This window comes from Myotis myotis, unplaced genomic scaffold (assembly GCF_014108235.1).
Source record: "Myotis myotis isolate mMyoMyo1 unplaced genomic scaffold, mMyoMyo1.p scaffold_m19_p_17, whole genome shotgun sequence".
Lineage (NCBI taxonomy): Eukaryota > Metazoa > Chordata > Mammalia > Chiroptera > Vespertilionidae > Myotis > Myotis myotis.
In genome coordinates this window covers 22,750,865-22,768,158 of record NW_023416321.1, presented here as the reverse complement: position 1 = coordinate 22,768,158, position 17,294 = coordinate 22,750,865, and the positions used below count along the sequence as shown (strand labels likewise).

At 39.9% G+C, this 17,294-nt stretch overlaps 1 protein-coding gene across 2 annotated transcripts in view; it reads right to left on the bottom strand.

The window, feature by feature from the left end:
• Positions 1-16,461, bottom strand: part of AATF (apoptosis antagonizing transcription factor) — an 88,684-nt gene extending 72,223 nt beyond the window's left edge. For both annotated transcript variants that reach the window (XR_004972814.1, XM_036340340.1), the window contains exons 1-4: positions 16,205-16,461; positions 15,090-15,281; positions 11,784-12,215; positions 11,183-11,320 (exon numbers count right to left, since the gene is read on the bottom strand). Coding sequence is in view for 1 of the 2 variants with exons in the window: in XM_036340340.1 (XP_036196233.1) it covers positions 11,183-11,320; positions 11,784-12,215; positions 15,090-15,281; positions 16,205-16,295 (853 nt within the window). In the remaining variant the exon portion in view is untranslated. The remainder of the gene's footprint in view (positions 1-11,182; positions 11,321-11,783; positions 12,216-15,089; positions 15,282-16,204) is intronic.
• Positions 16,462-17,294: the final 833 nt, after the last annotated feature.

The window sequence follows — 17,294 nt, the reverse complement described above, 5'->3', positions numbered from 1 at the left end:
CCATCCCTTTTAAAAAGAATGTCATCTGAATGGAATTTTAAAGTACATAATTTATTTTTTTATTGTTTAAAGTATTATATATAATATTACATATGTCTCCTTTAAAGTACATAATTTATTAAAACTGGACTCTTTCACTGTCATAATAACTTTGACATTCAACAAGTTTTTGCATTTATCATGTTTGTTCCTTTTTATTGCTGAGTAATGCACCAGAATTTGTTTAACCATTTGCCACTGAAGGACATTTGGGCTGTTTCCAGTTTTGGGTGATAATCAACAAGCATGTACAATCTTTGTGTGGACATATATTTTCATTTCTCTATGGTAAATATCTAAGAATAGGACTGCTGGATCATCTGGCAAATACATGTTTAGCTTTATAAAAAAAAAAAATTGCTCAACTGTTTTCCAAGGTGGCTGTCCTATTTTGCATCCCCACTAGTAATAGATGTAAGTTCCAGACACTCTGCATCCTTGCTAGCACTTAGTGTTGTCAGGTGTTTGTTTTTAGCTATTCTAATAAGTATGTAGTAGTATCTCATTGTGAGTTTAATTTGCATTTACCTCAACACTAATGATTATATTAAACATTTTTTCATATGCTTACTTGCCATTATATACTTCCCCTGGTGAAGTTTCTGTTCAAATATATATTTAAAAAGGAATGGAGAAGTAGTGAGAGAAACAGTGATATGAAAACAAAACATCATTGGCTGCCTCCTGCACACCCCCTACCAGGAATCAAGCCCACAATCTGGGCATGTACCCTGACCAGGAATCAAACAACCTTTCGGTGCATAGGACAAAGCCTAGCCGATTGAGCCACACCAGCTAGGGCTTTCGTTCTCTTTTTAATGGGTATTTTTTATTGTTGGGTTTTGAGAGTTCCTTATATATTCTGAACACAAGTCTTTTATTGAATATGTGATTTGCAAACATTTTCTCTAGGCCTATGGCTTGTCTTTTCATTCTGTTAACATATCTTTCACAAAGCAAAATTTTAATTCTGATTTAGTCCAGTCATCAATTTGTTCTTTCATGGATTGTACTTTTGATGTTGTATCTAAGAACTCTTTGCCTAACAAAGTCATGAGGATTTTTTTCCCATGTGTTCTTCACTTTATAGTTTTATGTTTTAAGTCAATGATCTATTTCATGTCAATTTTTGTCTAAAGTGTGAGCTATTGATTAAAGGTCATTTTTTGCAAGGAATGTACATTATTCTAGCACCATTCATTGAAAAGACTATCCTGTCTCAACTGAGCTGACTTTGCACCTATGTAAAAAGTCAATTACCCATATTTCTGAACTCTCTATTCTATTCCACTGATTAAAGTAACTTTTAGAATAAATAAACCCACAATGAGAGGACAAAGTATGAGAGAGATGACAGCAACTCAGTTTGGTAAGCTAAAAAGCCAATGGACGAAACAATTATGAGAATGTCTAAAATTAAAAAGACTGACCATATCAAATGTTTATGAGATGTGAAGCAACTAGAACTCTTACACAATGCTGGTGAGATTTTAAAATGGTAAAACCACTTTGGAAAACAGGTTGGCAGTTTCTTTAAAAATTAAACATATAAACATATATGTACTAGAGGCCCAGTGCATGAATTCATGAACAGGTGGAGTCTGGCAGGGCCAGCCAGGGGGAGGGGCCGAGGGAGGCTGGCTGGACAGCCCCGCCCCCAATCAGGATGGGGGGCTGATCGGGGGTGGGGCTTGGTGGGGAGGGGCTGCAGGTTGGCCAGCCAGCCCTGCCCCCCTGGTCGAACTCCCGGTCAAGGGGACAATTTGCGTATTAGCCTTTTATTATATAGGAATATATGCATAGCCCATGGACACAGGCAATAGGATGGTGAAGATTGGGGGAGAGTGGAATGAGGAGGGGGCTGAGAGTATGGGAGTAAATGGGGGGTAAATGGGAGGCTTGATTGGGGGCTGTGAAGACACAATACAGTGAACATATGATGTGTTGTGGAATTCTGCACCTGAAACCTGTATAATTTTGTTAACCAGTATCACCCCAATAAATTCAATAAAAAGGAAAAAAAAATACTCAAAGAAGAAATTGAAAATAAAGCTAAAGACATTATCTTAGAATGTAGAACCAGAGATAGAGAAGAAAAAGAGAGAACTGAAAAAAAAAGAAGAAAAAAAAAAAAGAAGAGAACCAGAGGAACAGTCTAACACCAAATAATAGACCTTCCAGAAAGAGAGAAAACAGAGGGAATAAAATCACTAACAAAATAATTTCAAGAAACTTTTCCAGGACTGGAAGATATGTTTCCAGACTGAAAAGACCCTGCAAGTACTCTGCACAATGAATGAGGACACATGTACACCAAGGGGCAGCATCATGAAACTTCAGAATTCTTCAGACAAAGAGAAGTTACTACATCCAAAAATGGAGGGGAAAAAAGTAAGATCAGGAATCAGAATGGCTTCTGACTTATGAATAGCAACTTTGTAAGGTGGAAGGCAATGGAATATTCTATAGAACTCAATATACAAACAGAATTGTGATGAGTGCCATTACAGAATAAAGGTATTTTCAAACAAGCAAGATCTAAAAAAGTTGATCTCTCATGCACCCTTTTTGTTTTTTTTTAAAATATATTTTATTGATTTTTCACAGAGAGGAAGGGAGAGAGATAGAGAGAAACATCGATGAGAGAGAAACATCGATCAGCTGCCTCCTGCACATCTCCCATTGGGGATGTGCCCGCAACCCAGGTACATGCCCTTGACCGGAATCGAACCCGGGACCCTTCAGTCCGCAGGCCGATGCTCTATCCACTGAGCCAAACCGGTTCTGGCAATGCACCCTTTCTTAGCAAGCCACAAGAGAATGTGCTTTACCAACGTTAAGGGGATAAGCCAAGAAAGATGCTGGAATATGGAGAAGATCCACAGAAGCAAGAAGTGAAGGTAATGCCAGCACATTAGCTGGGCACAAAAGGTGAACAGTTCAGACTGAGCAAGTCAAAAGGCTCTAAGAGAGACTTTTGTAGGAAGATAAATCAGCAGAATATCTGATGCAACTGAATATCCTGAGGGGAGATTTAGACAACCAGAGTAAAGTTTGGGCTTGAATTACTGCATAAAAAACAAAATAAACAAAAATGGAACAATTATTAACTCTAGAAAACAAAATGGAGTGTGGAAAAGGAAAAATAATCACAGTATATATATTACTCAGATCAGCTGTAAACAGTATTTACATAGACATAACATTGTAAACACCGACTATTGATCTAACCAAATTACAATATAACCATGAAGAGACAAGGAGGTGTGTATGAGTGTAGTAGGAGAGCTAAATCCTCATTTTCATAATGAAGAGTCAATAGATAATGCCTAAAACGGAAAAATCAAGTAGAAACAAAACATGTTAACTAGAGATATAAAGATAAATCCTATGGATTCTCAAAATAACAAAATAATTAAAAATTTAATTGTTGCTTTAGGAGAGCAGGTTATGGCAAGGGGGTGATGTGCACAGCCAGCAGAATCTGGTTTTCATAACAAGCTTTGTCAAACTATTTGACTCTTCAAATTATATACATGTATAACTTGCGTGAAAATTTAAAAGAAAGGGAAATGGTCTAAGGTAAACAGAAAAGCTGGTGGAGATAGGGACAATTTTAGGAACTAAAGTGAAAACAAAACCAAAAAAGAACTAGCCTGGCCAGTGTGACACAGTGGTTGAGCATTGACCTATGAACCAGGAGGTCACAAGCTCGAATCCCGGTCAGGGCATGTGTAGGGGTTATGGGCTTGATTCCCAGTAGGAGGGGTGCAGGAGGCAGCCAGTCAATGATTCTCTCTCATCATTGATGTTTCTCTCTCTCTCTCTCCCTTCCTCTCTGACATCAACAAAAATATAAATTTTAAAAACTGCTCATTAAGATCACAGATGACCACCATGTTGCAAAACTCAATGTTCAATTCTCAATCCTCATTTACCTAACCTGTCAGGCACATTCTCATCTTTTACACCAGAGAATAAATAAATAGACATAAAACAAAGTATCTACAATTACAGGAGTAAAACAGAAATAGAATGAGACTAAATATAACACAAAGAACTCGTCTTCCAGAATGCTTCTGTACTGTTTATCATATTCAAGTGTAATTTTCATAAAATGATTTAAAAATAGCTTTTAAGATATAAATAACAATAAAGTAGAGTAAGCATTTTATGCAGTGGCTAGGCTCTGAAGTCTAAAGTGTGAGAATAAAGTAAAAATCAAGTTCTAAGCAAACTACTTTAAAAATCCCTAAAATTGCCCTTAAAGTTCAGCACCATGCTGTCTCTCCACAAGTTCAACATATTCAGTTCCTCCCCTCAAACACTAGAACATGCAGCTACTTCATTGATTAAACAGATAATTGTGTTTAGGACCATTATACAAAGACTGCATGCTGTCACTTTGGGGTTTTTTTGCATATTGTAACTTTAAACACTAGATTCATACATAGTGTGTCTGATGAGAGGTATTCAGGAACAGAAAACAATTGATCCAGTTGCCCTCTAATGCTTACTCCAGGGCACTCACTCACTCAATAAAATGGCAGGCAGAATTGCTGGTACTATTGAAGCTGTTTCTCTCTCCCTCTTTTTCTTTTGGCCAGGAATATAGTAAAAGGTTAATTAAATGTCCATACAAAGGTCCCAATATTTGGTGTACAACTCCATCGTGAATAACAGATAGAGGGATCCTACCTGGAACTCCTACAAGCTACTACTAGCCAGGGTTGCTGCCTTATCTAACTCATTACTATGAATGAGTTACTAATTGTTTCTGGGGCTAAAGACAACCCTAATCCCTAACAAACCCAAAACAAAACAAATTTCCATAATTTTGAAACTTTCACGGCTCCATCTCATCTTTTCAGGGCAAGAGGAATCACTGGGGAAATCTGACACTCTACTCCTGCTTGCACTACTTGGTTATTTTGGAAAAGCACTTGCTTTACTCTCTACATAATATAAGTGCCTAATTAACCAGGTTGGACAAAATAGGTAGTAGTTCAAGAGGGACCAAATGTCTTCCTACACAGAGCTCATTCACTAATAAATAGACAAAAAATAGCATATATTTCAATGCTAAGTCAACAGGTATGATATAAATATCAAATAGAAAGTTATCATCAAGACATGATTGCTTTCATTTCCCATCTAGGAAAAAAGAAGAGATCAAAAAATAATATTTTGAGGGGCGGGGGGAATAAGGACATATATGTATTACCTTAATCAATAAAGAAAAAAATTAAAAAAAAAATAATATTCTTGTGGTAGCAGGAGTGCAGGACAATAACTTACAGATGGTAATTTTAATTGTTACAATTCTTCTATGGTCAATTTCTCAACATATTCCAAAAGCCTTTTTTAATAAAAGGTACCATATGATCCCTGTCCTAGCAACTGCATTTCCGGGGAATGCAGATCTGTGCTGTCCAATACAGTATCCACTTGCCACACGTGAGTACTGAGCACTTGAAATGTGGTTAGTCCAAATTTTGAAATGCACTGAAAAATGTAGAGTACACTTTTAATTTCAACCCTTAACATGGAAAACTATACATAAAATACCTCATTTGTATTTGTATAGTGACTACATGTTAAAATTATAACAAATGTTTTGCTATGTTGGATTAAATAAAATTAAATTAACTTTACCTCTTTCTTTTTACCTTTATAATGTGATTACCAGACAATTTAAAATTACACATGTGGCTTGCATTACATTTCTATTGGACAGTGCTACTTTTAGACAAACTGCACAGATATGTATGTACAAGGATGTTTATCAAAGCATGCTTTATAAAAGTGAAAAACTAGAACAAACCTAAGCATCCATCAACACAGATTGGTTAGACAAATTGCAGTAAATCTATAAAGTGGAATATTCTGTAGCCACAGAAAATGCTGATGTATATCTAAATATACTAACATGAAATGACAAATTAAATAAAAAAAATAAGTTTACAAAATAGTACATATTTTTAAGAGTCCAATTTCACTTTAAAAAGGGGTGTGTGTGTAATCACAGAAAAAGATCTGAGAGGGTATTCATCAAAATGACAACTGTGATTACCTCTGGGCAGCAGGATACAGGTAATCCTTATTTTTTTCTTTATGCTTTTACTAGAGGCCCGGTGCACGAAATTTGTGCATGGGTAGGGTCCCTAGGCCTGGCCAGCGATTAGGGCCAATTGGGGCCTTCCAGATGCCGGTCAGGGCCTCCCTTCCCTGGCTGCTGGCCAGGGCCTTCCTTCGTTCCATGCTGCCCCCTGGTGGTCAGCACACATCATAGCAAGTGGTCAAACTCCCAAGGGGACATTTTGCATATTAGCCTTCTATATATATATAGATGTATTTCCTGAATTTTTGAAGTAAGCGTAACATAATTTTATAATTAGAACATCAGCTGAAACAAAAAGATCAATCTTACATCACCTTGGCTTAATGAAGTCCACAGTGATAAAGGTCCTTAATTCTACACAATGCTACTCTAGGAGAAGCTTGCAAGTGTCTTCATCCCAAGCAATACTTAAACCTATTCCAAGTAATTAAGAATATTTCAGGGTTCTACAGACCATTTGTGAGAACTCTGGCATGAACCCATAAAGTGTTAATTGAGAGAGAACACTAAAATAGATGTTCATGAATTTGTCACCTAAGGCAACGAAGTAATTAAAGGAAGGAGTTCCGCTGATAACATCAGTTGTCTATGGGATAGAGAACTGGAGGGGGGGCGTTGAAAGAATGGGAAGGAGAATTCTATGTAGTTGTTAGTATCTTTGGAATTCTGAGCCATGTGAATGTACTGCTTACTTAAGAATAAATAAAATGTAAAAACAACAGAAACATTTATCAAGACTCTGTGGTTGCTCATGACTTATTCAAAAATTTTTATAAGTTATTCTTTAAGTTATCTATTAGTGTTGAGGTCAATTGAGAATTAAAGTTTTCAGTCTATTCAAGTCAAAATAGTTGAGGGGCCAGAGCAAAGACCACAGAGAGATGAGAAGATGAGTATGAATCATATGTGGGAAGATGAGGGGGAGCAAACAAATGTGATTTATTAATAATGGAATTTGTTTTTACACTCTTAGGCAAGTAAAAAATTCCAACACTGCCTCTATATTTATATTATATTATACTGTGTTCTTGGATTTTTTTGCTTATGGGAAATATCAAAATGTCAACCATTGTTTCTATTAAAGGTCTTTAATGATATTGCATTTTGGACCTGTAATGAAACATGGTGCTCACTGCAGTTTGTAATGCATCTCATTAAATACATTAATAACATGCATTTCACTAAAAGGTCAACTTATTATGGCTGGAGTTTGGCTTTCCTTTAATCACTTCATTTAAAGCTGTAGAGCAAACTCTGGAAAAGACAGTACAGAGTACCTGTTACAAAAATGTTCTCTCAATTCCCCATTCATTAAAATCAGTTATGCTTATTAAGAAATCATTGTTAATGTTTTTATGTGAAATTATGGTGGTGTGATTTTTTAAAAAATCCTTTTATTTTAGAGATACATGCTGATTTACTGATAAGATAATAGGATGTCTGGTATTTGCTTCAAAATAATCCAGAAATAAGGGGAGAGTTAGTATAAGTACAGATAAAATAAAATTGGTATTAGCTGGTAACGGTATATGAGTTCATTGTACAATTCTCTCTACTTTTATGTAGGTTTGATATATCCCATAATGAAAAGTTTTAAATAACTCATGCTGAGTTTTCCTTAAGTAACTTGCACTCTTCCTTGTATATCGTTGCTACCAACATAAAAGACCTTCCTCCAAATACTGTACTGGAGAACTTTTTAAAAGAAAATCAAAGGAAAAGCTAATCTGTTTAGAGAAATGGTTTTGTACACAGAAGATCCCTTAATTTTGCCAAGGTTACCTCATGATTTACCACTATGCTGCTACTAAAATATTTTCAAAATGTCTTTGAAATTACTTCACAGTTAAAGAGTTAATTACCAACATGTAATGTCAAGGTGATTGGGGACTATGTGCATATATGTGTTGTTGAAGGCAGGAGATATTTGTTTAGTTTCTGAAAGTAGACGTTAGAGTACTGAAGGTACAAAAACATGCTCAGAAGTTTACTGTGGCTAAAATACAGCTGGAAGTCTGCTGATTTAGAGACTATTGTTAGGACTATGAGGGTAAATGACAGTGCCTAGGAGAGAATATATCAAGAAAATACTACCTGAGAACAGGATCCTAAATGCAATGACAGTGACATTGGCACCATAAAAGAAGAGTCTAAGATGAGAAGAAATCAGAAAGGCAGGAGAACCCAAACAGCATATGTAATGTCACCAAAGTCAAAGAGAAATATTTCCAGGAAAGACTGAACGTTTCAGGGAGGCAATAGGCTGGGTTTGGCAATAAGAAAATATATGCTCACCTTTCCATAGGCATAAGGTGAATTGTAAGTATTATCTATAATAATAAAAGGGCAATATGCTAATTAGACCAGACGTCCTTCTGGATGACCTTCTGGATGATCTTTCTGACGAAGCCAGGACTATGAGGGAAGCCCGGATCCCGGGTGCCAGAGGGAAGCCAGTGCAGGTAGCCCGGGGAAGGCCTACTCTTGCATGACTTTCGAGCCTCAGGCCTCTAGTAGAATAAAACACTATCCACTTTCCAGCACAAATGGTTAATTTAGATTATACAGGGACAATAAATACTAATAAAAAGTCAAAAAACACTGAAGTCAGTGGAGATAGTTTGTTACAATGATACAATGGTGCCCATCGTTCACATAGCTTAACATTGCCAAATACCTCTTTCAGCAGAAAAAGATAATACTCATCCCTAACATTTGTGGTGTGCCGTGTGCCAGACACTGTGCTAAGGTTTTAGATCAGGGGTCCTCAAACTTTTTAAACAGGGGGCCAGTTCACTGTCCCTCAGACCGTTGGAGGGCCAGGCTATAGTTTAAAAAAAAACTATGAACAAATTCCTGTGCACACTGCACATATCTTATTTTGAAGTAAAAAAACAAAACGGGAACAAATACAATATTTGTATTTGTATGTGGCCCGCGGGCCGTAGTTTGAGGACCCCTGCTTTAGATCATGTCCTTTAATCTCACAACTTTATTATCGCCATTTTAATGTGATGTTAAGTAACTTGCCCAAGGTCACAGAGATGGAATCTAAACCCTCGCAGTCTGACTTTAACTACTGCAAGACCAAGCAAACTGAAAAGAAATTTACTTAAAGACAGTTAAGTTTCAGTGTTTACTTGAGGTAAGCACAAATTCAGCCTATGTTCCACATCAGCTTTACTACACAGTATAAATTCTTCATTCAGAGTAAAGTAGTCAAGACATTTTTCTTAAACTCTGTTTACCAAGACAGGCAGGTATATAACATGTTACATCATATTGTCATCAGAAGGTTGAAAACAAACAAAAATTAACTACCTGTAAGATGTGCAGAAATTCTGGTTATCAGAAAACTCCCCACTTTCTCATCTTAAAATATATGATATCAAACAAACATTCCTTTCTTCTCCTTCTTCCACCATAGTCCACCCCATCAGATTAATAGACATCCATCAGATTAACTGGAGTTCACCAATGAGGCAAAGAGGCAATTGGTTAAATACCAAAAAATAAAAAATAAGAACTGTTGTAAAAGTTAAATATAACATTAAAACTGCTAAAGATAATAAATTATATCCAAGAATAAAAATGTGTCCATTATACATGATACTGACTTAAAATATCAATATTTTAAGATGACTAAAAAAATAAATAAATACATAAATAAAAATGGAAAAGCTCAAGCAAGAAGACTATTAAGTAACAAAATGGAAAAAGCCTTCAGCAAAAACATTTCAGATAGTCTAGGTCTCATTACAAACCAAACCAGGAATTAGGTCAAAGATAGCAGAGAAATGCTCCAAAAATCTCAAAAATTTTGAAAACTGGCCATCTATCATTTATTTAAGGGAGAAAAGGGGGAAAGCCGGGAGAGGGATATAAATGACCCACCCTCACAGTTATCAGCAGGGTTTCTGAAGGATTAACCAGGACTTTCACATAGGAAACAGACTTCAAGTATGGCAGGACATACAATCTAAAGACTGGACTCTAGGAAGTAATTTTTAATTAAACCACATGTTTTCCTACATGAAAGGTCCACAAAATCTCCTTCCCTAGAATTCTTACCTATTTATTTTGAATGGTTTAAGCTCCCTAAAGGTAGATGCCAAATCCTCCTCAGCTCCCTTCCAAACCTAACCCCATAAGATAAAAGTAAGTTTTAAAGAACAAATGAAAACACTAAGCCTCAGCATGTAAATGAGGAATAGAGATCCCAACCACAGTGCACTAGCCCCAAATCTCTCTCTACCCGTCTTTTGGTGCCACTGAGCGTACAGGCACACAGCACACGGGAGGCAGTGTGGTACAGAAGGAGGACTCTGAGATCAAAAGGCAGAAAAGCCGGAGTTTTCTCTCTGCCTTGCAATGTATATACAAGCTCTGTAACTCTCAGCAACTCATTCTCTCTGGGCCACAGTTTTCTCATATGTAAAATGAAGGGACTGGGAACCAAAATATTTCTAAATTCCTTTTTTCTCCTAAAATTTCTGGCCTTCACAGCTCAGCAATTCTCTTCTAAAACGTTTTTCCTCCTTCTGCAGTCATCATCTTGCCTCACTCTATGCAATTCAAAGGAACATATGAATAAGATCATCTTAGCATCTTCTAGAAACCTCACAATAAAAAAAAAAGGGCATCTTTTAAGTATGTGATACAACCAACTTAAATGAACTGACTTTAGTCATTCCTTCTCTCCCTTTCATTCTGTAACAGTAGATTTCCAACGAGTGTTCCCTGAACATTAAAAGAAGTAACTCAGAAAGCCAAGGAGAGGGGGAAGTAAGAAAAACAGCAGAACAGACATGACTCCGCACCCAATCCATTTCAACCAAAGTTATCTTCATTTGATAAAAGAACTATATTGCTTTTTTTTAAAAAAAAGTTAAAAACTACTATTTTATACCATATTATCACTAAAATCATGTCTTCTCTTTTTCAACTGTGTGGTGCTACAAAGTATCCCAATAAGTATGCTTACTATTTTTTTGTTTTATTTATTTATTTTTTTATGCTTACTATTTTTTAAGGCGCTGGCAAATTCTGGGCCACCCTTGTCCTTGAAAACAGGGAAAACATCCGGTTGAGGAAGTTGATTGGTAGTCAACAGGGCTTTTTGTAGTTTGATCCTTCCTTCTAAGAGCTGGTCCCACAGTGCTGAGAAAGAAAAAAATAATTCCATTCCTCAGTTACACAATCTTCCTGGGGAAGGGAGGGGGGAAAGGACAGGAAATCACACCAGTCTGTCGCTAAGCAACACAGCTTTATCACAGTTTTTCATGCCATGGAAACACTCTCTGTTATAGGAAATAAATTCAGTATCTTGGAAGCAAATATGTGCTACATGAGAGAAAATGCTAAAGCCCAAAGAGAGGAGAAAACACTCTCCTCCTCAATCTTCCACAGTTGCCATAAGTACTAGAGCAGAACCAACTAAGCAGCTCAGTGTATAAATGGCTGGCTAAGCATAGAGGAATGGGGCTTTAGGCTTCTAGGTAAGTGGGGCATGTCACAAACTTAATTGGAGGACACAGGAGAGAGTGAACAGCCAAAAACAAACAAAAAGGACATCAAATGCAGACACTTTGAAAAATAAGCAAACAGCAAACCATGTACAAACCTATCTGGTTCTTCACAGCTCTGCCTTTCTCCACTTCCTCGGAAACTTTGACACTGGAGAAGGTCATCACCACACCATCATCTTCACTGTTCCTGTCTTCAGCCCTGTCTTCCTCACTGGCACCCTCTAAATCTTCTTCACCATCCCCTTCTTCCATGCCACTCTCCTCCTCTTCGTCTTCCTCGTCATCACTGCTACCAAGGTCATCCATTCCCTCAGTAAATTTTTCAAAGTCACTGATATTCTGGATAGTGAAGCCTGGTGTTTTCCCAGAGCGGCTTCTGGTCCCCTTCCTCCAGGCCAGACTACTGTCCCCATCATCACCACACTCCTGTTCCTCAGCAGCACTCATGGCATCCTCATCAGATTCCTCCAGCCCCAGCCCCTCTGAATCGCCATCTCCAGACTCTTCCTCATCAGATATTTCCTTGTCTAAACAAGGGAGAGAAGAAGGAAAGGAAATGGATGTTACCTTGAGGCAAATACCAGGCTGTATTTTTCATTTCATCTAAAGGGCCATAGCAGTTATTTTTTTAAAAAAAGTATTATACACTGTACTCAATCCAATAAATATTTATTACACATCTATTATCTATAAAATGTTAATGGAGAAGCAAAGATGAACAAAACATAAATCCAATCCTAACATAAAGGTTCTAGTGGGGCCGAAGCCGGTTTGGCTCAGTGGATAGAGCGTCAGCCTGCGGACTGAAGGGTCCCGGGTTCGATTCCGGTCAAGGGCATGTGCCTGGGTTGCGGGCACTTCCCCAGTGGGAAATGTGCAGGAGGCAGCTGATCGATGTTTCTCTCTCATCGATGTTTCTAACTCTCTGTCTCTCTCCCTTCCTCTCTGTAAAAAATCAATAAAATATATTTTAAAAAAAAAAAAGGTTCTAGTGGGAAAGACCCATAAAATTATAATACAGAAAAGACTTAAAAGTGCTTTAACAAAGTTTTGATAACCCAGAGAAGAGGGAAATTTTAACTGTGGGACAAGTGAATTTAAGTACACTTAAATAGGAAGAGATAGTCTTTGGTCTGGACCTTGAAGAATGGTCAGATTTCAATGGTGTGAGGGAATTACCAGTTTTCTCAAACCTGCATCTAAAAATATATACGTTATCATTAACTATCCCAAATGCATAATTTCTATCACACAAATGTACACTATTATATACTTACTAGAGGCCTCGAGCACGAATTAATGCACGGGTGGGGTCCCTAAGCCTGGCCTGCACCCTCTCGCAATCCGGGACCCACTCATCCTGGCCCTGCTGTACCTGCCACCGCCACTCAGTAGCGCTGCTGCGGAGGTGAAAGAGGCTCCCGCCAACACCATTGCACTCACCAGCCGTGAGTCTGGCTTTTGGCTGAGCAGTGCTCCCCCTGTGGGAGCGCACTGACCACCAGGGGAAGCTCCTGTGTTGAGCATCTGTCCCCTGGTGGTCAGTGTGCATCACAGCGACCAGTTGTTCCACCATTCGGTCGATTTGCATATTAGCCTTTTATTATATAGGATTAAGCACCTATTATGAGCCAGGCATAGAAAAAGGCTAAGGAATGACAAATAGAATGTGATACCTATGAGGAGGGCTTCATAGTCTGGTGAGAGTGGTAGATATGCACACCAGTAATTATGTTACAATGTCATAAGTACAGTATATAGAGAAGGAACCACTTAACTCACCTGGAAAGGTAAGAGATGGCTTCGTGTATAGGAGGAGACATTATAATTTTACTTAATAAGTAACAGCTCATCATATAGAGAAAGGGGAAAGGAAAGAGAAAACAGCATATGCAAAGGTCCAGCACCATAAAAGTACACTAGAGTGCAGAATGGTAGGTAGCCTACAAAGTTGCTATCAGGAGAGTCTTACCTGTAATGGGAAGGAGTTTGAACTTGATCCTACAGTAAATGGAATGTTAATTACAGCTCCTGATTTTACTTTTCCTTGGGGTATCACCTGATTAGGGTCTTCACTGATTATCCTATCTCTTCCAAGGTAGAACATAAAGGTCCCATGTAGAGCAAACATAACTATTACAGACACAGGGACCAGTTACCAACAACTTTCTTCAATAAAATAAAGATTTCATGAAAATGTGGAGAGGCCTTCAGTACTTTTTTTAAAATTACATATAAACTAAAGACACGGGGAAATCTGTCAAATACATAAATACAAAAACTAAATGCAAAGTTCTTTAAAGGTATGCAATTTTTCAGATGAAGAAACATTCCTACAGTGTACTAATTAAGAGAACTCTTGGAGTGAGACTGCCTTACCTGAGTCTGGGATCTTCCACTTACTACCTATATGACCTTGAACAAATTAATCAATCTATCCCTCCATTTCTTTATTTGTAAAATGGGAATAAATAGTATCAACCTCACAAGGCTATTGGGAAGATTAAATGAAATTATATATGTAATGATAATGGTCATAACATTTTTTGAAGACTTACTGTGTCCCAGGTTCTTGGAATTTAATTTAAAGGGTTTTCTAAGTGCCTGACACATGATGACAACACAATAAGTACTATAATATTTGTCTCATACTGGTCTCTTTAGCAGTCTCTAGGCAAAAAATGTGAAATGAGGTTATCAGGAACTTGCAGAACTATATCAAGGACTAAATCACATATATATCATAACCTAAATGAAAGTTCCTTTTATATTATCTGTGGATTCTCGACAGAGCACCTCTGATCTCTCTAATGAAAATCAAATGACATTCACTCAGTAATTACCATATGCAACCACTCCTTCCACTCTGCTTTAAAACTATAAACTCACATCTTCTAACACTCCTGCAGGGAATAGGGAAGGATTATGTTATTTTTGCAATGGCAAAAGATGAGTTTCACAAATTAATGTCATACAGTGACCCAATGTAAGATTGAAAAACTGAAGGGAAAGGATCAAAATCCCTGAATAGCACGCTCATCAGAGGCAATGCTTTTTCAACACACAGCCTCTTCAATGTCCAATGTGCACTGCCTTTTCTCTTGCTCCATTTTACAGTGAACTATTAATCTAAACGTAAGGAGTGTAGCAACTTAATACCTTCAGGCTTTTGCTTCCCTATGAAGTGAAATTAAGTACCTCTAAGGCCCTTTCTAAAGCTAAATCAATGGTCTCTCTTAAGATCATAGGTGGGAGTACATAGACTAGTCTTGCAAAATTCATTAAAAAAGGGGGGGTGGAATCTTAACCTTAAAAAATTAGGGAAGAGAGAGTACCATGCTAAAAAACAAACACCGCCCCCCCAAAAAAAACAACAACAACATGCAAACATATCCACTCACCAGATGAACCTGACAGAGGACACTCCCACTGGTCTTCCTTCCAAGCTTTTCTAGAGATGGTCTTGCCAGAATACCTTTTGTCTGTGTCCAAGAGGGAGGCTGATGCCAGTTTCCGAATGTTGCCCACAGCCAGGAAGTCACTTTCCCCATCGTCTCCTTCCTCAAACCGGTCAATCACTCTGGCAGCAGTGGCTGTGGGGCGAGGGGAAAAGTAATCAGAATCTCCAACTTCAATGGTAACCCTGGCCAACCCTTTCCATTCACACTTGAACGTCCTCTACGAAACCCCTACCAACTCCCAGGGACAGGGAGCTCGCCACCTCCCAAGGGAGCCCTCGGCCTTACTGCTGTTCCCGCACAGAAGGCCGACTCTGTGTGTCTGCTAAGTAGTAGATACTTCTCCGCCTTGGATCACACAGAACTAGGGTCATTCCTCTTCCGTGCTTGACAGTCACTCAAACACTGTGTCAGCCATCATCATGTTCTGTCCTCACTCCATCCTATCCCTAGCGGAGTTTTGGGGGTGTCTTTTTTTTTCTTTTCTTTTCGCTTATCCTGGCTAAACAGCCCCAGTTCCTTCAACTGATATTCCTAAAACACAGTCCAGCACTCACATTTACCCGCCATCATTCTCCCTTCCTCACACTTTCGGACTCAAGTCGAGACCTCGAACCTGAGCGGACAGAACCGAGCCTCACTCATCAGCCCCTGAGCAAGTGCCGTGAGGTCTACAGAGACTGAAGCGGCACCACGGAAACCCACGTCTTCATTCTCCAAGTAGGTTCTTAGGGACAGGCAGGGTTTACAAAACGGAGGCGGCTTCCTTCTCCCCATTCCTCACACAATCCCTGTAGGAGCACCCTGACAGGAACTCCCCGCCTGCGACCAGACTCTGGCTCCCCGCGGCAGCCCCGGACCCAGCTGCCAAGCCACAGTCCGCGGGACGCTCCGCCCACCCGGGCACCGAGTCTACCGCGGACAGCGTGTCAGCAGCCCAGGCGCCCTCCGGAGCCCGGGGCAACCCTCCGGGAGGCAGTTTTCCTCCACACAGGAAGGAGGAGGCGGCCCTCACACGCGGCGCGGGCCCGCACGTGGCCTTGCCCCAGTCACCTCACCCTCCTCTGGGTCGGCCTCTGGATCCGCCTCGCGTGGTCGCGGGTTCAACAGCTGTTCCAGTTGCAGCGCTAGGGGTTGCGGCCCCGCCATGTTCACCAGGTCTCACTCCGCTCCGGGCCGCGCACGTGAACGTGCGGCCCTCGCGCGGGACGCTCTCTCCCCGCGGGGTCCTCCCTCCGGGAGGCGTCCCCTAAAGCCAGTCAGGGACCTCGCGGCGCCTGGCGCCCAGCTCCCGGCCCGCAACTTCCGGGAGGGGGCGGGGCCTCGGCGTCACTACTAGATTGAAGGCGGAAGCGCCCGGGAGGCTGGAGGGATTGTCGCCGTGCGGCCGCGCGCGTGCGCGTTGAGGGGCGTGTTGGGAGGCGCGGGGACGCGCACGGGTGCGTGGCTGACGCCAGCGCTCAGCCGGGGACTGCGATGCGAGCGGCCGTTGTCCCCCTCGAATAAAATATTCCTCCAGATTTGTCCGAGATTTGCTTGGAAATAAAGTGTAGTGTAGCCGTGACCCATGGTGGCTGATTTGGGAAGGAGGGAGTCTAGCGTAAGCGTCTCGAGCTTCAGGTGCGCTCTCGGGCATGCACCGACTGGGACTAAAAGCAGCTCTGGCATTTCTCCATTTGGAGGGGCCGGGCTTAAGACTTTGGCCCCGCAGTAGCCAGCATTTGGGAATCCTACATCAGAGATGTGTATGTGTAAGTGTACGGCAGACTGCTGGCATCTTTACTAATAGGAATAATTAGGAATCGCTATGGTTGTGCATAAATAAAGATTGATTATGTAGTTTCTCCAAGTAGCCTTGTCTGAACAGGGAAAAGAGGATGGGGAGGGGGTTACTACTATGCACACCCATTCTATTGATGTCTCTGCTGTTCAAAGATGAGGGCATACTCAGACACTTGGAACTGATACACAAATACAGAAAACCTCAAGTCTACCATTAGAGGGGCACTGGTAGACTCAGAATATAAAGGCTTAATAAAGATCTATTCAATTGCAATCAGGCACATGGGAAGACACAATCCTTTAATATTCTCTTTCCTCGTCAAGCATTCCCGGACCGCCCCGCTATGTGGCAGGCACTGCTAGAAG